Below are 22,905 nucleotides of genomic sequence, written 5' to 3'. Positions count from 1 at the left end.
GCGGCGTATGGTCTGACCACTGACAGGCTGACCCCCCACCTTTTCAATCTCTGCAGCAATGCTGACAGCACTCCTGCGCCTATCTTTCAAAGACAGCAGTTGGATGTGACGCTGAGCACGTGCACTCAGCTTCTTTGGACGACCAATGCGAGGTCTGTTCTGAGTGGACCCTGCTCTTTTAAAACGCTGGATGATCTTGGCCACTGTGCTGCAGCTCAGTTTCAGGGTGTTGGCAATCTTCTTGTAGCCTTGGCCATCTTCATGTAGCGCAACAATTCGTCTTTTAAGATCCTCAGAGAGTTCTTTGCCATGAGGTGCCATGTTGGAACTTTCAGTGACCAGTATGAGAGAGTGTGAGAGCTGTACTACTAAATTGAACACACCTGCTCCCTATGCACACCTGAGACCTAGTAACACTAACAAATCACATGACATTTTGGAGGGAAAATGACAAGCAGTGCTCAATTTGGACATTTAGGGGTGTAGTCTCTTAGGGGTGTACTCACTTTTGTTGCCGGTGGTTTAGACATTAATGGCTGTATATTGAGTTATTTTGAGGGAATAATAAATTTACACTGTTATATAAGCTGCACACAGACTACTTTTCATTGTGTCAAAGTGTCATTTTGTCAGTGTTGTCCCATGAAAAGATATACTTAAATATCTGCAGAAATGTGAGGGGTGTACTCACTTTTGTGATACACTGTATATATATTGGCTTTTACGGGCAATTTTTATCCTAATACCCAGGACACATTCATTTAGAAGGAGAAGGTATAGACACAAAAAAAAAAAAGATCAAAAATGTAGGCTTTTACAGAAGACACACTTATTAGAGATGGTAATACATCGAATCGTCTGGCATTGGCTAGGTAACATCTGTGTAGTATTAGTATAATTAAGAAGATAAAGTCCAAACTAAATACCTTCTAATGTTATCTTCATGTATGTGAGATATAGTAGTGATAACCGTTGTTACTTCCTACACAGTCTACCAAGTTCCCTTCCAACTGATCACTTTTACTCACTATGGTCACTATGGTCTGGAGTGCCACTTAAAATGTCCTAATTCCTTATCTAGTTTACTTCATAGGGAACTACTGGGGTGATTAGAATGTACCATTTAACTCTATTTTGTAGTGTGCAAGAAGAGGAGAGTTTGGTAACATTTGGGACAAGTAAGTTTAGGATTTGAGAAAGTGTCTGATTGATTAATATGCCACCAATAGAGGGCACGCTTTCGCCAAAATTGTACTGATGAATACTTTTATTACTTATTTGCACTGAATTAAATAAAGCAAAAATATATATTTCAATACATAAAAGTAAATATTTGCTCTTCTTATTCTTTAGAATAAAACATTTTAACAATAACAAAGATTACAGGTAAACTTGTACTTTTTTTTTTTTTACCTCTAGGTGGTACTGTGGACCAGTGGTTCCCAACCTGGGGGCCTGAGTGAGACCAGAGTGGGGTTCCTATTACATTTTATTGAGAGGAGTAAAAAAAATTACACGTGATGGGTCAGGAAAATCACTGGGCTATTAGCATATGTGAGCTCTCTTGTGATGTTATATTAATCTTAAAGTACCTATAGCCTATATAGCCTTTAGGATTGGACAAATATTTGATGTACCTGCCTAAAAGGACCAAAGATTGAGAACCGCTGCTGGAGGCCATCATAGCATAAACTATAGGTGGGCTAAAACTATACACTGGATTTTTCACATGACATTAAAAAAGCACAGTGCTCCAGTACATGTGTCTAAGTTTTGTGTCTATGTGATGGTTGTAAATGCCATTGTAAACCTGAAAAAGCAGCTTAGTTAAAGTGTTGTTATTAAATGTTTTTATTTTGTTAAGATTTTAAAAATATATATTTTTTCTTTATGCATCTTCTCCCCTTTTTCTCCTTTTTTAGCGCGTCCAATTGCCCCATTACGTCATGCTTCCTCTCCACCAATGCCGATCTCTGCTCTGATTGAGGAGAACGAAGCTAACCCACGCCCCCTCCGACTTGTGGGCAGCATGCCGTATGCATCTTATCACTTACACTTTGACGAGTGCAGTGCAGCTTAGCTGCGTGTACGGAGGGACACACCCTAAGAGCACTCTTTTCTCATCTCTGTGCAGGCGCCATCAATCAGCCAGCAGAGGTCATAATTGCACTAGTCATGAGAGAGAGACCCTATTTGGCTTAGTCCCGCCCATATGAACAACAGGCCAATCGTTGTTCATGTGGCCGCTCATCCTCAGCCGGCAAGGCAGAGCTGAGATTCGATACGATGTATTCGAGATCCCAGCTCTGGTTCCAGCGTGTGTTTTACTGCTGCGCCACCTGAGCGGCATTTTGTTAAGATTTTAACATCATGTTTTACGCACTTTGGTTACGTTCATGAAAGGACAGGTAGTTACTGGTTACACAAGACTTATCAGTTCACCTTGTTCAATATTAAACACAGTCACAGACAATTTTGTATCTCCAATTCACCTCACTTGCATGTATTTGGACTGTGGGAGGAAACCACAGAGGAAGCTCACAGAGGAAGCCCACACAAACATGTGGAGAACATGCAAACTCCACACAGAAAGGACCCAGACCACCCAACCTGGAAATCAAACAGCAGTGCTACCCACCCAGCCACCTTGCACTTTACTTTCAACTGTGCTTTAGATATTAACTGAACTTCTTCTTAACTTGGATTTAACAATACACATACAGACATGTTTAAGTTTTTAAACCATGCAAATGTGCATCTTTCCTATATACAATTAAAAAAAATAGCTAAATACCAATGGACAAGATTAGTAAAACTTAAGAAACTAGAGATGTATTCAAAATCCTTATTATTTATTTGCTAAAGTAATTGTCTCCGCATTGCTGTGGAGGAATTTGACCCACTGTTCTTTGCAAAATTGTTTTAATTCAGGCACATTGGAGGGGTTTTGAGCATGACCTGCCATAGCACCTTAATGGGATTCAAATCAAATTCAAATGCTTTAGATCATTGTCCTGCTATAGCTCTTTCCAGACTGGTAGATCTCAGTTACTTTGTTTTACATCTGAATTAGAATTTCTTTAGAATATGGTACTATTCGTTGCCTTTTGAGACCTTCTAGCCTGCTTTAGATTGCCAGATAGGTATAATTTAAGTAATGTTTAGATTTAACAAGTAGCGAGCAATTAAAGTTTGTGCGCTGATGTACAGCATAAAATCAAGGAGAAAAAATAAATAAATCTGAGTGGATTGGGCTACGTGGCCAGCAGGGATTGTCTGTTCTGTAGTGAGTTGGAGGTTAATAAATATTTTTTGCAATGCAACGTTGGTGTGATGGTTTGGCGTGGAAGTCACAAATTCTGTAAAGCTTGTGTGTGCTGATGTATTCTGATAAACTATATTATGCCCCTGTTCCACATATTTACAACTTCTCCCCCAGCGTTTCCCTTCTGTATTTTGCATTTACAACACTTACAAGCTGATTGCAACACCTTTCACACTACACAATTTCGAGTCGCAGACAAGTCCAGATATTTAATGCCAAGTTCACACTACACGACTTTCCAAGTCATCAGGTCGCTGTACAGTTCACACTACACAACTGGATCTCTTGTAATCAGAAGTCTTTCAAGTCGTTCTGGTTTTCACACTACACGACTGATAGGTGATAGGAGATTACACACTACATGATCTATCACCAACTGGAATCGCAGGTGAGCTTCTCTGGTCTCCCAAATTAGTTTTGTCATGAAAACAAACGTGAGAAGTGACAAGGAGTTTCGATCGCCGAGCAAATGCCGAGTTGCTCCCGAGCCGGCAAATCTAGTGCCGACCAGTCGGCGAGCGATAATCAGGGCAAAAATCGTGTAGTGTGAACTAGTGGTGGGCGCATCGATCCAAATATCGATATTATCGATACCAACATTGGTATTGGTATCGGATCGATACTAGTGTGATGGAATTGATACTTTAGTTTGACTTTTTCTTCGCTACATTCAGCACGTTTCTCCTGTTTCGTCAGAAAGTAAAGATCATGTCTACAGACTCCTCCGCTCCTCTCACATCTTACATGCACAACTTGCTCCCCCCCACAACTTGCTCTGCTGTGTTTGGTTGTGGTATCGTCACGTTGTTATGTTGTTAAAATCCTAACAGACATCAGTACATTGGTAGACATTGGAAGATTGTACGTTTTTGAATACTTTGCATCGGGGCTGATGTGCAATGAATAAAGAAGTACAATTAAACAGTTGAGGAGAAACAATAAGTGCCATCACAATTCACAATTTAAAAATTACATTACTTACTTGTAATTTACTTGTAACTTATATGATTTTCCCCCCTTTGTAGATACTTGATGTTTAAATTTGGTCTGGATGGCCCTAATTCTTAAGTTGCTAATTTATCCTGATTACATGATGGAGTTGCTCCGAACTGAGGTAATGGTAGTCATGGTGACGAGATCGCGACACCAGGTTACGTGTGACGCAAGCACGTAAGTGCGAGCCCTCCCGGAACCCATTCAGATTGTATTGCAGCGCCTGCAGTTCGAAAAAAAATAGCCTTAACATGAGAGTCTATAAGAGCAATCTGGGGCGATACTGTACGGAACACAACTCGACGCTGATTGGACTACAATATTCAGAGGCAAGACAGACTCCAGAACAGTCACAGCTGTGATAGAAAAATTTCTTTCCCTTCGCCATTTGGTGGTGCGTCGCCCGATCGCCCTAAGGAACGAGCCGCCCCTGGTATTCACCCAGAAAACACAACCATAAGTTAGCCGCTTGGTGGTGATACGCCATGATGGTAACGTTGTGAGAAAGTAAAGCACCAGAAACAAGAAATCGGACCGCTTTAAACAACTGAATTTATTTACAACCCTGCTGAGAGCAGCTACTTACAAAAAAAATGTGTATTACAATAATACACCTAAAGGTCATGGAAATTAATTTAGATTTAGCAATTTCATGATGCATCTACTAGCAGTGATGGCATAGTTACCTTGAAAAAGTAATCTGATTACTGATTACTGATTACTCCTTTAAAAAGTAACTTAGTTACTTTATGGATTACTTGATTTTAAAAGTAACTAAGTTAGATTACAAGTTACTTTATTAGTTATATAATGCGGTCCGCTAATGTATCCCATAATGCAACTGGAGCTGCGTAGGCGATTGAAGCGGAATGAGAAACAAGAAAGATAGCGGAAACGGAGTCCTCTGTTCACAAGTGTAAGTAAGATAAATAAAATAAAAAAATTTAAAGACATATAAATAACAAAAAGACGATAAATATCCTACATTTTAGCGAGTGGGGTTTGTAATGAGTCTGTAACTATGGTGATATTACGTCATCACGTCCCCACGTCATCACTTGACGTTGGTAAGATGTACTTCTTTACCGGCCGAGTAGTGCATACTTCCTCCAATCTAGTACGTACTCTGTAAGTATGCGATTCCGGACGCAGCCCGTGACTTAATTGTCGCATAGGACAGACGTCACTCCCCGAGACGCAAGAGGAAAGCAAAAATATATCTTTTTACTGAGGAAAATGACAAAAATAGTAACGCACAGTAACCTGGATAAGTAACTTTAATCTGATTACTGGATTGGAAATAGTAACGCGTTAGATTACTCGTTACTGAAAAATGTGGTCAGATTAGAGTAACGCGTGTCTACTAGATACTGGCCCTGTATTTACTTGGTATTGGATCGATACCAAATTTGCAGTATCGCACACCACTAGTATGAATTAGGCCTTAGGTCAACCCAGAAGAATGACCTCTGAGTGTATTTTTAAGTGTAAACAGCGGGAACTGGGTTGGGTGTACTGTCTCTTTAAGAGTTAAACGTCTCCGCCCATCCTGTTGTGTAAGTTTCATTTTCACAGATGAACCGTTTCCTTGCTACGCTTTGAAACAACAATAATGGGTTCGTCATTCGATAAACCAGGTGCTGGTCCAGCTTTTTGTCCTTTATGCCGGCGTGAATCTTCAGAACACATCACACTGGGGTGCGGCCACATCTTCTGTAAGAGGTGTTTAGGAGAACTGTGGAGAGGATTGTGTTCGGGCCCCTGTTACTGCCCTGAATGTAACTTTGAACTGCTGCAGATCCCAGAACTCAGGGACACAGACGAGGCGTCCACTTCTGCAGAATCCCACACAAGTACTACATCATTGTATTACATATTAGTTATATAACCTGTTTATACTGCTTGATCTGTTGTGGGTTCTCCTAACTGTACATGCATTTACATGCTTATGTAGTGATTTGATTATGGCGCCATTCTCACCATTTGTGTTTTTTTACACAGTTGAAGTCAAACTTTTACACACTCATGATACATTAATGCTGAGGCAGATTTGTTTTTTTCTCCTGTCACCTAATAATTGGAACATACTTCCTCATACGTATGTAGAGTAATGGTTAGATCTCTGGTCTGTTAAAGGGTTGATGGTTCACCAAACTGTTGGACCCTTGAGCAAGTCTCTTACCCCCCTTTGGCTCCAGGGTTGTTAGATAATGGCTGACCCTGCACTTTGAAACAAGCCTATATATATATATATTTATTAGGGCTGTCGAAGTTAACGCGATAATAACGCATTAACGCAATCTCAATTTAACGCGATTTAAAAAAATAGTGCCGTTAACGCAAATTCTAGTTCATGTTGAGACTTGACTGGTAGAACAAACGTTTTAATGTCGGACTTGCCACCGTTGTTCATTTGCGGTTTGTTAAAATAATATAACCGAGCGTCGTAGGGATGCACTTGCATAATAAAGAAATAAATACACGGTATATTCTCAAGTTGTCGGGAGCAGAACACTTTATTAACTTAATCTGTTACGGCACTGAATACCGGAGTCAAGCACGCTAGTCCATGAACTATGGAAGCCCCAAAGGGTCAAAACACACTCACTTCGTGTAGAAACGTCCATCAAACCATTGTCACCATACAAGCACAGAAAAGTCTGTTACAATAACTACGCCTTATCCCACCTAAAGCACCGCTGATCTACAATGTTTGCTGATGGAGAAATTCTAACCTACAATCTGACACATATACGAAGTCAAGGGTCTCTGCTGGATAGTATTACTGCCTAGTATGTGAGTGAATAAAACTCCCTTACAGTTTTCTCTTGTCCCAGCAGTTTTTAACATAAGTACATTTAGCATAAAATGTGTTCACCATTTTAATGGTAACATTTCACTTAAAAAACCTTGTTTTCTATAACATTTACACAGATTTTATTTAATGCGATTAATCGCGATTAACTATATGAAATTCTGAGATTAATCGCGATTAAAATTTTTAATCGTTTGACAGCCCTAATATATATATATATATATACATATTTATATCTATATACACACACATACACACATATATGTGTGTATATATATATATACAGTGTATCACAAAAGTGAGTACACCCCTCACATTTCTGCAGATATTTAAGTATATCTTTTCATGGGACAACACTGACAAAATGACACTTTGACACAATGAAAAGTAGTCTGTGTGCAGCTTATATAACAGTGTAAATTTATTCTTCCCTCAAAATAACTCAATATACAGCCATTAATGTCTAAACCACCGGCAACAAAAGTGAGTACACCCCTTAGTGAAAGTTCCTGAAGTGTCAATATTTTGTGTGGCCACCATTATTTCCCATAACTGCCTTAACTCTCCTGGGCATGGAGTTTACCAGAGCTTCACAGGTTGCCACTGGAATGCTTTTCCACTCCTCCATGACGACATCACGGAGCTGGCGGATATTCGAGACTTTGCGCTCCTCCACCTTCCGCTTGAGGATGCCCCAAAAATGTTCTATTGGGTTTAGGTCTGGAGACATGCTTGGCCAGTCCATCACCTTTACCCTCAGCCTCTTCAATAAAGCAGTGGTTGTCTTAGAGGTGTGTTTGGGGTCATTATCATGCTGGAACACTGCCCTGCGACCCAGTTTCCGGAGGGAGGGGATCATGCTCTGCTTCAGTATTTCACAGTACATATTGGAGTTCATGTGTCCCTCAATGAAATGTAACTCCCCAACACCTGCTGCACTCATGCAGCCCCAGACCATGGCATTCCCACCACCATGCTTGACTGTAGGCATGACACACTTATCTTTGTACTCCTCACCTGATTGCCGCCACACATGCTTGAGACCATCTGAACCAAACAAATTAATCTTGGTCTCATCAGACCATAGGACATGGTTCCAGTAATCCATGTCCTTTGTTGACATGTCTTCAGCAAACTGTTTGCGGGCTTTCTTGTGTAGAGACTTCAGAAGAGGCTTCCTTCTGGGGTGACAGCCATGCAGACCAATTTGATGTAGTGTGCGGCGTATGGTCTGAGCACTGACAGGCTGACCCCCCACCTTTTCAATCTCTGCAGCAATGCTGACAGCACTCCTGCGCCTATCTTTCAAACACAGCAGTTGGATGTGACGCTGAGCACGTGCACTCAGCTTCTTTGGACGACCAACGCGAGGTCTGTTCTGAGTGGACCCTGCTCTTTTAAAACGCTGGATGATCTTGGCCACTGTGCTGCAGCTCAGTTTCAGGGTGTTGGCAATCTTCTTGTAGCCTTGGCCATCTTCATGTAGCGCAACAATTCGTCTTTTAAGATCCTCAGAGATTTCTTTGCCATGAGGTGCCATGTTGGAACTTTCAGTGACCAGTATGAGAGAGTGTGAGAGCTGTACTACTAAATTGAACACACCTGCTCCCTATGCACACCTGAGACCTAGTAACACTAACGGGTGACATGACATTTTGGAGGGAAAATGACAAGCAGTGCTCAATTTGGACATTTAGGGGTGTAGTCTCTTAAGGGTGTACTCACTTTTGTTGCCTGTGGTTTAGACATTAATGGCTGTATATTGAGTTATTTTGAGGGAAGAATAAATTTACACTGTTATATAAGCTGCACACAGACTACTTTTCATTGTGTCAAAGTGTCATTTTGTCAGTGTTGTCCCATGAAAAGATATACTTAAATATCTGCAGAAATGTGAGGGGTGTACTCACTTTTGTGATACACTGTATATATATATATATATATATATATATTTACACATACAGTGGGGGAAATAAGTATTTGATCCCCTGCTGATTTTGTAAGTTTACCCCCTTACAAAGACTTAAACAGTCTCATTTTTATGGAAGGTTTATTTTAACAGAGAGAGACAGAATATCAACAAAAAATCCAGAAAAAAAACATTAAATAAAGGTTATAAATTAATTTGTATTTAATTAAGGGAAATAAGTATTTGATCCCCTACCAACTAGCAAGAATTCTGACCCCCACAGACCGGTTATGTGCCCATGAGGCACACAAATTAGTCCTGTCCCTGTATAAAAGACTCCTGTCACAGAATCAGTTTCTTCTGTTCAAATCTCTCGACCACCATGGGCAAGACCAAAGAGCTATCAAAGGACGTCAGGGACAAGATTGTAGACCTGCACAAGGCTGGAATGGGCTACAAGACCATCAGCAAGAGGCTTGGTGAGAAAGAGACCACTGTTGGTGCGATAATTCGAAAATGGAAGAAATACAAGATCACAGTCAATCACCCTTACTCTGGAGCTCCATGCAAGATCTCACCTGGTGGGGTAAGAATGATTCTGAGAAAGGTGAGGTCAGTCCAGAATTACACGGGAGGAGCTTGTCAATGATCTCAAGGGAGCTGGGAGCACAGTCACCAAGAAAACCATTAGTAACACACTTCGCCGTAATGGATTGAGATCCTGCAGTGCCCGCAAAGTCCCTCTGCTCAAGAAGGCTCATGTACAGGCCCGTCTGAAGTTTGCCAATGAACACCTATATACAGTGTATCACAAAAGTGAGTACACCCCTCACATTTCTGCAAATATTTTATTATATCTTTTCATGGGACAACACTATAGAAATAAAACTTGGATATAACTTAGAGTAGTCAGTGTACAACTTGTATAGCAGTGTAGATTTACTGTCTTCTGAAAATAACTCAACACACAGCCATTAATGTCTAAATAGCTGGCAACATAAGTGAGTACACCCCACAGTGAACATGTCCAAATTGTGCCCAAAGTGTCAATATTTTGTGTGACCACCATTATTATCCAGCACTGCCTTAACCCTCCTGGGCATGGAATTCACCAGAGCTGCACAGGTTGCTACTGGAATCCTCTTCCACTCCTCCATGATGACATCACGGAGCTGGTGGATGTTAGACACCTTGAACTCCTCCACCTTCCACTTGAGGATGCACCACAGGTGCTCAATTGGGTTTAGTCCATCACCTTTACCTTCAGCTTCCTCAGCAAGGCAGTTGTCATCTTGGAGGTTGTGTTTGGGGTCGTTATCCTGTTGGAAAACTGCCATGAGGCCCAGTTTTCGAAGGGAGGGGATCATGCTCTGTTTCAGAATGTCACAGTACATGTTGGAATTCATGTTTCCCTCAATGAACTGCAGCTCCCCAGTGCCAGCAACACTCATGCAGCCCAAGACCATGATGCTACCACCACCATGCTTGACTGTAGGCAAGATACAGTTGTCTTGGTACTTCTCACCAGGGCGCAGCCACACATGCTGGACACCATCTGAGCCAAACAAGTTTATCTTGGTCTCGTCAGACCACGGGGCATTCCAGTAATCCATGTTCTTGGACTGCTTGTCTTCAGCAAACTGTTTGCGGGCTTTCTTGTGCGTCAGCTTCCTTCTGGGATGACGACCATGCAGACCGAGTTGATGCAGTGTGCGGCGTATGGTCTGAGCACTGACAGGCTGACCTCCCACGTCTTCAACCTCTGCAGCAATGCTGGCAGCACTCATGTGTCTATTTTTTAAAGCCAACCTCTGGATATGACGCCGAACACGTGGACTCAACTTCTTTGGTCGACCCTGGCGAAGCCTGTTCCGAGTGGAACCTGTCCTGGAAAACCGCTGTATGACCTTGGCCACCATGCTGTAGCTCAGTTTCAGGGTGTTAGCAATCTTCTTATAGCCCAGGCCATCTTTGTGGAGAGCAACAATTCTATTTCTCACATCCTCAGAGAGTTCTTTGCCATGAGGTGCCATGTTGAATATCCAGTGGCCAGTATGAGAGAATTGTACCCAAAACACCAAATTTAACAGCCCTGCTCCCCATTTACACCTGGGACTTTGACACATGACACCAGGGAGGGACAACGACACATTTGGGCACAATTTGGACATGTTCACTGTGGGGTGTACTCACTTACTGTATGTTGCCAGCCATTTAGACATTAATGACTGTGTGTTGAGTTATTTTCAGAAGACAGTAAATCTACACTGCTATACAAGCTGTACACTGACTACTCTAAGTTACAGTGTATCACAAAAGTGAGTACACCCCTCACATTTCTGCAGATATTTAAGTATATCTTTTCATGGGACAACACTGACAAAATGACACTTTGACACAATGAAAAGTAGTCTGTGTGCAGCTTATATAACAGTGTAAATTTATTCTTCCCTCAAAATAACTCAATATACAGCCATTAATGTCTAAACCACCGGCAACAAAAGTGAGTACACCCCTAAGTGAAAGTTCCTGAAGTGTCAATATTTTGTGTGGCCACCATTATTTCCCAGAACTGCCTTAACTCTCCTGGGCATGGAGTTTACCAGAGCTTCACAGGTTGCCACTGGAATGCTTTTCCACTCCTCCATGACGACATCACGGAGCTGGCGGATATTCGAGACTTTGCGCTCCTCCACCTTCCGCTTGAGGATGCCCCAAAGATGTTCTATTTGGTTTTGGTCTGGAGACATGCTTGGCCAGTCCATCACCTTTACCCTCAGCCTCTTCAATAAAGCAGTGGTCGTCTTAGAGGTGTGTTTGGGGTCATTATCATGCTGGAACACTTCCCTGCGACCCAGTTTCCGGAGGGAGGGGATCATGCTCTGCTTCAGTATTTCACAGTACTTATTGGAGTTCATGTGTCCCTCAATGAAATGTAACTCCCCAACACCTGCTGCACTCATGCAGCCCCAGACCATGGCATTCCCACCACCATGCTTGACTGTAGGCATGACACACTTATCTTTGTACTCCTCACCTGATTGCCGCCACACATGCTTGAGACCATCTGAACCAAACAAATTAATCTTGGTCTCATCAGACCATAGGACATGGTTCCAGTAATCCATGTCCTTTGTTGACATGTCTTCAGCAAACTGTTTGCGGGCTTTCTTATGTAGAGACTTCAGAAGAGGCTTCCTTCTGGGGTGACAGCCATGCAGACCAATTTGATGTAGTGTGCGGCGTATGGTCTGAGCACTGACAGGCTGACCCCCCACCTTTTCAATTTCTGCAGCAATGCTGACAGCACTCCTGCGCCTATCTTTCAAAGACAGCAGTTGGATGTGACGCTGAGCATGTGCACTCAGCTTCTTTGGACGACCAATGCGAGGTCTGTTCTGAGTGGACCCTGCTCTTTTAAAACGCTGGATGATCTTGGCCACTGTGCTGCAGCTCAGTTTCAGGGTGTTGGCAATCTTCTTGTAGCCTTGGCCATCTTCATGTAGCGCAACAATTCGTCTTTTAAGATCCTCAGAGAGTTCTTTGCCATGAGGTGCCATGTTGGAACTTTCAGTGACCAGTATGAGAGCGTGTGAGAGCTGTACTACTAAATTGAACACACCTGCTCCCTATGCACACCTGAGACCTAGTAACACTAACGAGTCACATGACATTTTGGAGGGAAAATGACAAGCAGTGCTCAATTTGGACATTTAGGGGTGTAGTCTCTTAGGGGTGTACTCACTTTTGTTGCCGGTGGTTTAGACATTAATGGCTGTATATTGAGTTATTTTGAGGGAAGAATAAATTTACACTGTTATATAAGCTGCACACAGACTACTTTTCATTGTGTCAAAGTGTCATTTTGTCAGTGTTGTCCCATGAAAAGATATACTTAAATATCTGCAGAAATGTGAGGGGTGTACTCACTTTTGTGATACACTGTATATATATATATATATATATATATATATATATATATATATATATATATATATATATATATATATATATACAGTGTATCACAAAAGTGAGTACACCCCTCACATTTCTGCAAATATTTCATTATATCTTTTCATGGGACAACACTATAGACATGAAACTTGGATATAACTTAGAGTAGTCAGTGTACAACTTGTATAGCAGTGTAGATTTACTGTCTTCTGAAAATAACTCAACACACAGCCATTAATGTCTAAATGGCTGGCAACATAAGTGAGTACACCCCACAGTGAACATGTCCAAATTGTGCCCAAAGTGTCAATATTTTGTGTGACCACCATTATTATCCAGCACTGCCTTAACCCTCCTGGGCATGGAATTCACCAGAGCTGCACAGGTTGCTACTGGAATCCTCTTCCACTCCTCCATGATGACATCACGGAGCTGGTGGATGTTAGACACCTTGAACTCCTCCACCTTCCACTTGAGGATGCACCACAGGTGCTCAATTGGGTTTAGTCCATCACCTTTACCTTCAGCTTCCTCAGCAAGGCAGTTGTCATCTTGGAGGTTGTGTTTGGAGTCGTTATCCTGTTGGAAAACTGCCATGAGGCCCAGTTTTCGAAGGGAGGGGATCATGCTCTGTTTCAGAATGTCACAGTACATGTTGGAATTCATGTTTCCCTCAATGAACTGCAGCTCCCCAGTGCCAGCAACACTCATGCAGCCCAAGACCATGATGCTACCACCACCATGCTTGACTGTAGGCAAGATACAGTTGTCTTGGTACTTCTCACCAGGGCGCCGCCACACATGCTGGACACCATCTGAGCCAAACAAGTTTATCTTGGTCTCGTCAGACCACAGGGCATTCCAGTAATCCATGTTCTTGGACTGCTTGTCTTCAGCAAACTGTTTGCTGGCTTTCTTGTGCGTCAGCTTCCTTCTGGAATGACGACCATGCAGACCGAGTTGATGCAGTGTGCGGTGTATGGTCTGAGCACTGACAGGCTGACCTCCCACGTCTTCAACCTCTGCAGCAATGCTGGCAGCACTCATGTGTCTATTTTTTAAAGCCAACCTCTGGATATGACGCCGAACACGTGGACTCAACTTCTTTGGTCGACCTTGGCGAAGCCTGTTCCGAGTGGAACCTGTCCTGGAAAACCGCTGTATGACCTTGGCCACCATGCTGTAGCTCAGTTTCAGGGTGTTAGCAATCTTCTTATAGCCCAGGCCATCTTTGTGGAGAGCAACAATTCTATTTCTCACATCCTCAGAGAGTTCTTTGCCATGAGGTGCCATGTTGAATATCCAGTGGCCAGTATGAGAGAATTGTACCCAAAACACCAAATTTAACAGCCCTGCTCCCCATTTACACCTGGGACCTTGACACATGACACCAGGGAGGGACAACGACACATTTGGGCACAATTTGGACATGTTCACTGTGGGGTGTACTCACTTATGTTGCCAGCTATTTAGACATTAATGGCTGTGTGTTGAGTTATTTTCAGAAGACAGTAAATCTACACTGCTATACAAGTTGTACACTGACTACTCTAACTTATATCCAAGTTTCATGTCTATAGTGTTGTCCCATGAAAAGATATAATGAAATATTTGCAGAAATGTGAGGGGTGTACTCACTTTTGTGATACACTGTATATATATATATATGGAGGGTTTTCGAGCATTAACTGCCCGTTTAAGGACTTGCCACAGCATCTTAATGGGCTAGTTATTCCTTGGGTCGGATCTGTTCTTGTTTAAACACTTAAAAAGCAGCATTAAAAGTATTTTGCAACAAAAAAATTTAATTATTGTACAGGATTTTTAGCCCACTACTCACATCTGTGTGGTTTTTTTTTTTTTGGATCTTCTTTTGTTGTTTACTTTAGTTTCAGTCCATAGACTGACTTTTTACTTTTTACAGATTTTTAACCACTGCCATGTTCGACTAGATTTAGTAAACTTGCTATCAAATTTGCCAGACCATTTGATTTGTCAGTCCACAGAACATTATTTTAGAAGATGTGAAGATCATTCATCTGCTTTTTGCATAACCAAATGAGCTAACAAGGTTAGCAATTGTTTACCTCTTGCTACCTTCCCATAAATGTTTACACTGAAATTTTATATGTATAGTAAAATCATAAACTCTGCTCTTGTTGAAACTAGAGACCTCTGCAGCCCTAGCTGCTTTTGTTGGTACTTGATAAGCTGTTACTAAGCATTTGGAGAATTTTCAACAGGCTAATCACTTTATGGTAGATTTAGCACTATTCTAAGTTTCCTTCAGTTGTCAAGTCAATTTGTATAGTGCTTTTTACAATAGACATAGTCTCAAAGCAACTTTACAGAATCCAGGACCAACAGACCAAAAACCCCTATTGAGCAAGCTGAGGGTGACAGTGGCAGGAAAAACTCTCTTAAAAATACAGAGAAACCTTGAGAGTAACCAGACTCAGCAGGAATATTTTAAAAGAGTTAGACTTACACATCATACATACACAAAATTAATTAATAAACTAAAATGTATAATAATAATAATAAGAGAAAATAATTAACAATCAATTGTTTTTCATTATTCAGTACAGTCTGTGATAAAATTAGTAGTGAGTCAGACACTCTGGGAGCCCTTCACATCTAGCAGGAGCAGCATTGTTGCACCACAGTCTTTACTTGCAGGCTTCAACCTCAGGTGGGTAAACAGGTTCCCGTCAGAACCTCCTCGAGGTAAACAACAGAAAATGTAGTTAAAATGTGAAGTCATTAGGAGTAAAATTTCAGTTTTGTAGAGAGTAGCATGAGACCCTAATCTAGCATCCCCAATGATTAGGCATTGGACATAATGGCGCTTATTTTGGCACTTTACAATTTTTATTAAGACTTTATTTCACGACTTATTTGCTTCTTTGTAAAACTGCATCTTCTTGTATAGTTACCTGTGCTATCTTTTGTATAGGATGGCCTTTTGGGCAGCACCCTTTGGCAAACAAGTTCACCAAAAAGAACCTTGGGAAAAGGAAGAGAAGTTCCGACACCTTCGAGCAAAACAGTGGAGGATACAGACTAGGCACAGGCTCATCCAACAATAACTCATCTACAGCCAGTGATGCTTCGGATGAGACACCAGCAAAAAAGGCCAAGGAAACGTCATCAGGCACGTCCTCAACCAGAAACACCCATTGCATGCCATCAACTGCTGATTCACGTCCAGACAATTTAAAAGAGGATGGTGAGCCTCACGTCATCGTAATTGATTCCAGCGACGACGCGTGGCACAACACCAGTGCGGTGTTGTGCCACTACTGCAGCAGTCGGGAGAAGAGGGCAGCTGTAAAGACCTGCTTGGTGTGCGGTGCCTCAATGTGCCCGGAGCACCTGAGGGTACATCTGGAGTCACCCGTATTCCAGAGTCACCCGCTGGTGGATGCCGTGGATGATGTGTCACCCTGGAGGTGCCTCGAGCACCAGGAAATGAACCGAATCTACTGTTGTGATTGTGAGGTGTGCGTGTGCACCGTCTGCACGGTGATCGGCTTGCACAAGGAACATGCATGCATCAGCCTAAAGGAGGCTGAGAAAAAGCTCCGGGTAAGTCATACACTGTATTACAATATGAGGATGAATAATACAATGTATAACGTATAACTACATAAATAAAACATACACCGATCAGCCATAACATTAAAACCACCTCCTTGTTTCTACACTCACTGTCCATTTTATCAGCTCCACTTACCATATAGAAGCACTTTGTAGTTCTACAATTACTGACTGTAGTCCATCTGTTTCTCTACATGCTTTGTTATCCTCCTTTCATGCTGTTCTTCAATGGTCAGGACCCTCCCAGGACCACCATCCACCATTATTTGGGTGGTGGATCATTCTCAGCACTGCAGTGACACTGACATGGTGGTGGTGTGTTAGTGTGTGTTGTGCTGGTATGAGTGGATAAGACACAGCAGCGCTAATGGAGTTTTTAAACACCTCTCTGTCACTGCTGGACTGACAATAGTCCACCAACCAAAAATGTGACCACTGATGAAGGTACTCACATGGCAGCAATAGATGAGCGATCGCTGACTTTACATCTACGAGGTGGACCATCTAGGTAGGAGTGTCTAATAGAGTGGACAGTGAGTGGACACGGTATTTAAAAACTCCAGCAGCGCTGCTGTGTCTGATCCACTCATACCAGCACAACACACACGAACACACCACCACCATGTCAGTGTCACTGCAGTGCTGAGAATGATCCACCACCCAAATAATATCTGCTCTGTAGTGGTCCTGGAAGAGTCCTGACCATTAAAGAACAGCATGAAAGGGGGCTAACAAAGCATGAAGAGAAACAGATGGACTACAGTCAGTAATTGTAGAACTACAAAGTGCTTCTATATAGTAAGTGACGTCGATAAAATGGACAGTGAGTGTAGAAACAAGGAGGTGGTTTTAATGTTATGGCTGATCAGTGTATATAAAAGTTCATTATTAACTTGATTCTCTTATCATGATGGTCGGCGAACTGTTGTATTGACGATGAGCTTAAAATCATACTATGTAAACACATTTTATCTCCAACCTAATAAAGATCAGTTGCATCAGTTTGATTCCTAGGGTCAATTATTCTAACTGGGTTTCAGCAGATGTGTTCTTATGCTCTTAGGAAGCATTCTGTTAGTCACCCTGAATAAAAACGTCTAGCTGTAGGTGATGATACTACACTATCTGCAGAAACACAGCCTGCTCTAGACTGATTATAGCCATGATTACAGGGTGCAGCCAGGCCATGCATGTGACATGGTAAAAACACACTTCATCCAAGTACTTCTACTTTTTCATTGGTGTTTGTGGTATTTCTACTCTGTTAGAACCACAAACTCCTTCCACTAAGAAATGTACTCCTGTCCCTTATATCAGTGGTCCCCAATCTTTTTTGCACCACGGACCGGTTTCATATAAGATATAATTTCACAGACTTAAAATAGAATTATACGACTGGCATAATAAAAAACACAAGTGCATAACAATACTATTCACCAGTTAGGGCAGTTGTAGCAAAGCAGTTAAGGTACTGGACAAGTAATCAAAAGGTTGTTGGTTCAAGCCCCACCACTGCCAGGTTGTCACTGTTGGGCCTTTGATCAAGGCCCTTAACCATCAATTGCTTAGACAGTTTACTGTCACAGTACTGTAAGTCACTTTGGATAAAAGCGTCTGCTAAATGCTGAAAATGTAAATGTCACCAATGATGGAAAATCAGTGGGAACCCTGAGCTTTTATCGCTGCAACGAGATGCTCCCACCTAGGGGTGATAGGAGATAACACCCAAAGTGTGTTCCTTATGTCCAGTCTACTCTGTAACTTTGTTTTGGTTGCCGTCACTGCAGAAAATTCCGCTTCACAAAGTTGTTGGAAATGGAAGCAGTGTTGCGATCTCTAATTATTTATTATTTCTGTGCGGTCTGGTATTACATGACCTGTGTACTGGTCCGTGGCCCGGTGGTTGGGGACCACTGCCTTATATGACAAATAATACAGCTTTGGAATTTCTATTTACAAATGGTATTAATGGAAACCTGATCTATATAATGGAATATCTATATTCCATTATATCTATATAATATCTATATTCCATTATATCTAGATAATGATAGATATTTTTATATATATATATATATATATATATATATATATATATATATATATATATACATCAGAAAGTATTCACACCCCTTCACTTTTTCCACATTTTGTTACGTTACAGTAATATTTCAAAACCGATTTGAGTATAGTTTTCTTTTAAAAAATCTACATGAAATAGCCCATAATGACAAAGTGAAAACATGTTTTCAGACATTTTTGTACATTTATTACAAATGTAAACACTTAAACATTATATGTACATAAGTATTCACACCCATGGCTTAATATTTTGTTGAAGCACCTTTGGCAGCAATCACAGCCTCAAGTCTTCTTGGGTATGTCTGTACAAGCTTGGCACACCTGTTTTTGGGCATTTTCTCCCATTCTTCTCTGCAGATCCTCTCAAGCTCAGTCAGGTTGGATGGGCAGCGTCTGTAGACGGCCATTTTCAGGTCTTTCCAGAGATGTTCAATTGGATTCAAGTCCGGGCTCTGGCTGGACCACTCAAGGACATTCACAGACTGCTCCTGAAGCCACTCCTTTGTTATCTTGGCTGTGTGCTTTGGGTCATTGTCGTGTTGGAAGATGAATCGTCGCCCTAGTCTGAGTTCCGGAGCACTCTTGAAGAATCTCTCTATATTTGGTTGCTGTCATCTTACCCTCTATGCGGACTAGTCGCCCAGTTCCTGCCGCAGAAAAACATCCCCACAGCATGATGCTGCCACCACCATGCTTGACAGTAGGGATGGTGTTAGCCAGGTGATGAGCAGTGCCTGTTTTTCTCCAGACATGAGGCTTGTAGTTCAGGCCAAAAAGTTCTATTCTGGTTTCATCAGACCAGAGAATTTTGATTCCTCTGGTCTGAGAATCCTTAAGCGGGCTGCCATGTGCCTTTTAGTGAGGAGTGGCTTCCATCTGGCCACTCTACCATAAAGGCCTGATTGGTGGAGTGTGTTAGCAATGGTTGACCTACTGGATGGTTGTCCTATCTCCACAAGGGAACACTGGAGCTCTGTCTTAGTGACCATTGGGTTCTCCTCTCTGACCAAGGCCCTTCTTCCTCGATTACTCAGTTTGGTCGGGCGGCCAGATCTAGGGAGGGTTCTGGTGGTTTCAAACTTCTTCCATTTCCGAATAATGGAGACCACAGTGCTCTTCGGGACCTTCAATGCTGCCGAAATTTTTTTGTATCCTTCCCCAGATATGTGCCTTGACACAATCCGGTCTCGGAGGTCTAAAGACAATTCCTTTAACTGCATTGCTTTGTTTCTGCTCTGATATGCACTGTCAGCTGTGAGACCTTTTATAGACAAGTGTGTGCCATTCCAAATTATGTTCAATCCACTGAATTTACCACAGGTGGTCTCTAATCAAGTTGTAGAAGCATCTCAAGGATGATCATTTACATTTACATTTTCAGCATTTAGCAGACGCCTTTATCCAAAGCGACTTACATTACAGTTACACTATATAGTCTGAGCAATTGAGGGTTAAGGGCCTTGCTCAAGGACCCAACAGCAGCAACCTGGCAGTGGTGGCCCACAGATGATCAGTGTAAACTGGATGCACCTGAGCTCAATTTTGAGCGTCATAGCAAAGGGTGTGAATACTTATGTACCTATTATGTTTAAATGTTTACAAAAATGTCTGAAAACATGTTTTCACTTTGTCATTATGGGCTATTTCATGTAGATTTTTTAAAAGAAAACTATACTCAAATCGGATTTCGAATATGTCTGTAACGTAACAAAATGTGGAAAAAGTGAAGGGGTGTGAATACTTTCTGATGGCACTGTATATATACAGTGTATCACAAAAGTGAGTACACCCCTCACATTTCTGCAAATATTTCATTATATCTTTTCATGGGACAACACTATAGACATGAAACTTGGATATAACTTAGAGTAGTCAGTGTACAACTTGTATAGCAGTGTAGATTTACTGTCTTCTGAAAATAACTCAACACACAGCCATTAATGTCTAAATAGCTGGCAACATAAGTGAGTACACCCCACAGTGAACATGTCCAAATTGTGCCCAAATGTGTCGTTGTCCCTCCCTGGTGTCATGTGTCAAGGTCCCAGATGTAAATGGGGAGCAGGGCTGTTAAATTTGGTGTTTTGGGTACAATTCTCTCATACTGGCCACTGGATATTCAACATGGCACCTCATGGCAAAGAACTCTCTGAGGATGTGAGAAATAGAATTGTTGCTCTCCACAAAGATGGCCTGGGCTATAAGAAGATTGCTAACACCCTGAAACTGAGCTACAGCATGGTGGCCAAGGTCATACAGCGGTTTTCCAGGACAGGTTCCACTCGGAACAGGCTTCGCCAGGGTCGACCAAAGAAGTTGAGTCCACGTGTTCGGCGTCATATCCAGAGGTTGGCTTTAAAAAATAGACACATGAGTGCTGCCAGCATTGCTGCAGAGGTTGAAGACGTGGGAGGTCAGCCTGTCAGTGCTCAGACCATACGCCGCACACTACATCAACTCGGTCTGCATGGTCGTCATCCCAGAAGGAAGCTGACGCACAAGAAAGCCCGCAAACAGTTTGCTGAAGACAAGCAGTCCAAGAACATGGATTACTGGAATGCCCTGTGGTCTGACGAGACCAAGATAAACTTGTTTGGCTCAGATGGTGTTCAGCATGTGTGGCGGCGCCCTGGTGAGAAGTACCAAGACAACTGTATCTTGCCTACAGTCAAGCATGGTGGTGGTAGCATCATGGTCTTGGGCTGCATGAGTGTTGCTGGCACTGGGGAGCTGCAGTTCATTGAGGGAAACATGAATTCCAACATGTACTGTGACATTCTGAAACAGAGCATGATCCCCTCCCTTCGAAAACTGGGCCTCATGGCAGTTTTCCAACAGGATAACGACCCCAAACACAACCTCCAAGATGACAACTGCCTTGCTGAGGAAGCTGAAGGTAAAGGTGATGGACTAAACCCAATTGAGCACCTGTGGCGCATCCTCAAGTGGAAGGTGGAGGAGTTCAAGGTGTCTAACATCCACCAGCTCCGTGATGTCATCATGGAGGAGTGGAAGAGGATTCCAGTAGCAACCTGTGCAGCTCTGGTGAATTCCATGCCCAGGAGGGTTAAGGCAGTGCTGGATAATAATGGTGGTCACACAAAATATTGACACTTTGGGCACAATTTGGACATGTTCACTGTGGGGTGTACTCACTTATGTTGCCAGCCATTTAGACATTAATGGCTGTGTGTTGAGTTATTTTCAGAAGACAGTAAATCTACACTGCTATACAAGTTGTACACTGACTACTCTAAGTTATATCCAAGTTTTATTTCTATAGTGTTGTCCCATGAAAAGATATAATGAAATATTTGCAGAAATGTGAGGGGTGTACTCACTTTTGTGATACACTGTATATATATATATTGTTTATCTCATTTGTCATTTACTCAATACCATGTTCTGGCCAACACTACGCTTGTCTTTGGGCCCATCTCCCTCAATTCCTTTAGATTAGAATTGTCTTCTGTATTTATTGTACTGTTTTTATCCGGGGTGGCCCGGTGGTAAGGTCCTGGGTTCAATTCCTAGGCGGGACGCTCCGGGTCCTTTCTGAGTGCAGAGTTTGCATGTTCTCCCTGTGTCTGCGTGGGTTTACTCCGGGACCTCTGGTTTCCTCCCACAGTCCAAAAACATGCAGTCAGGTTATAGGCTCCATTGGACCCTAACTGGATGAGCAGTTAAGTGAGTGAGTGAGTGGGGGAGTGTTTTTATCTGCACTGTGTATATTGTATTGTTTGCACTTGTGTTCTGTGTTGCACCCTGGTCCTGGTGGAATGTTGTTTCATTTCAATATGTACTTGTATATAGCTGAAATTACAATAAAACCTCTCTTAAATTCTAGAACCTGAACTCTTGATATAAAATTGCTTGCTTGTTTTTTTGTGACTCTCCTCATCAGGCGGAACTAAAGTGCAAAATGAAAAAGTTACAAACAAAAGAAGGAGCCATCAGTGACCAATTAAAAAAATTAACAGAGAAGAAACGCAGTGTTCAGGTAAGTGTACGTCTTTTCAGCAATTCCTGTCAATTATGTTTCGTCAGTTATGGGGTGCACGTGCGACACAGTGGTGAATTATGCTAGCCCACTACTGCAAGTACAAACTGTCAAAGTGGTCCGCATGAGGTAAAGTCTGCTCCTAACGTAGTGTAATGAGCCTAAAACTAATCAAACATTTATGTTTCAGTATTGTTATATAATACACTGCCTCTTTATTTAATTGT

At 42.0% G+C, this 22,905-nt stretch overlaps 1 protein-coding gene across 1 annotated transcript in view; it reads left to right on the top strand.

The window, feature by feature from the left end:
* The first annotated feature begins 5,930 nt into the window (after positions 1-5,930).
* Positions 5,931-22,905, top strand: part of si:dkey-29p10.4 (tripartite motif-containing protein 14) — a 30,107-nt gene continuing 13,132 nt past the window's right edge. The window contains exons 1-3 of the mRNA XM_062993376.1: positions 5,931-6,171; positions 15,953-16,584; positions 22,583-22,678. Coding sequence (XP_062849446.1) covers positions 5,931-6,171; positions 15,953-16,584; positions 22,583-22,678 — 969 coding nt within the window. The remainder of the gene's footprint in view (positions 6,172-15,952; positions 16,585-22,582; positions 22,679-22,905) is intronic.

The sequence above is a fragment of the Trichomycterus rosablanca genome, chromosome 1 (assembly GCF_030014385.1).
Source record: "Trichomycterus rosablanca isolate fTriRos1 chromosome 1, fTriRos1.hap1, whole genome shotgun sequence".
Classification (NCBI taxonomy): domain Eukaryota; kingdom Metazoa; phylum Chordata; class Actinopteri; order Siluriformes; family Trichomycteridae; genus Trichomycterus; species Trichomycterus rosablanca.
The sequence above is the reverse complement of the archived record's forward strand: the minus strand, read 5'-3'. Positions and strand labels throughout refer to the sequence as shown.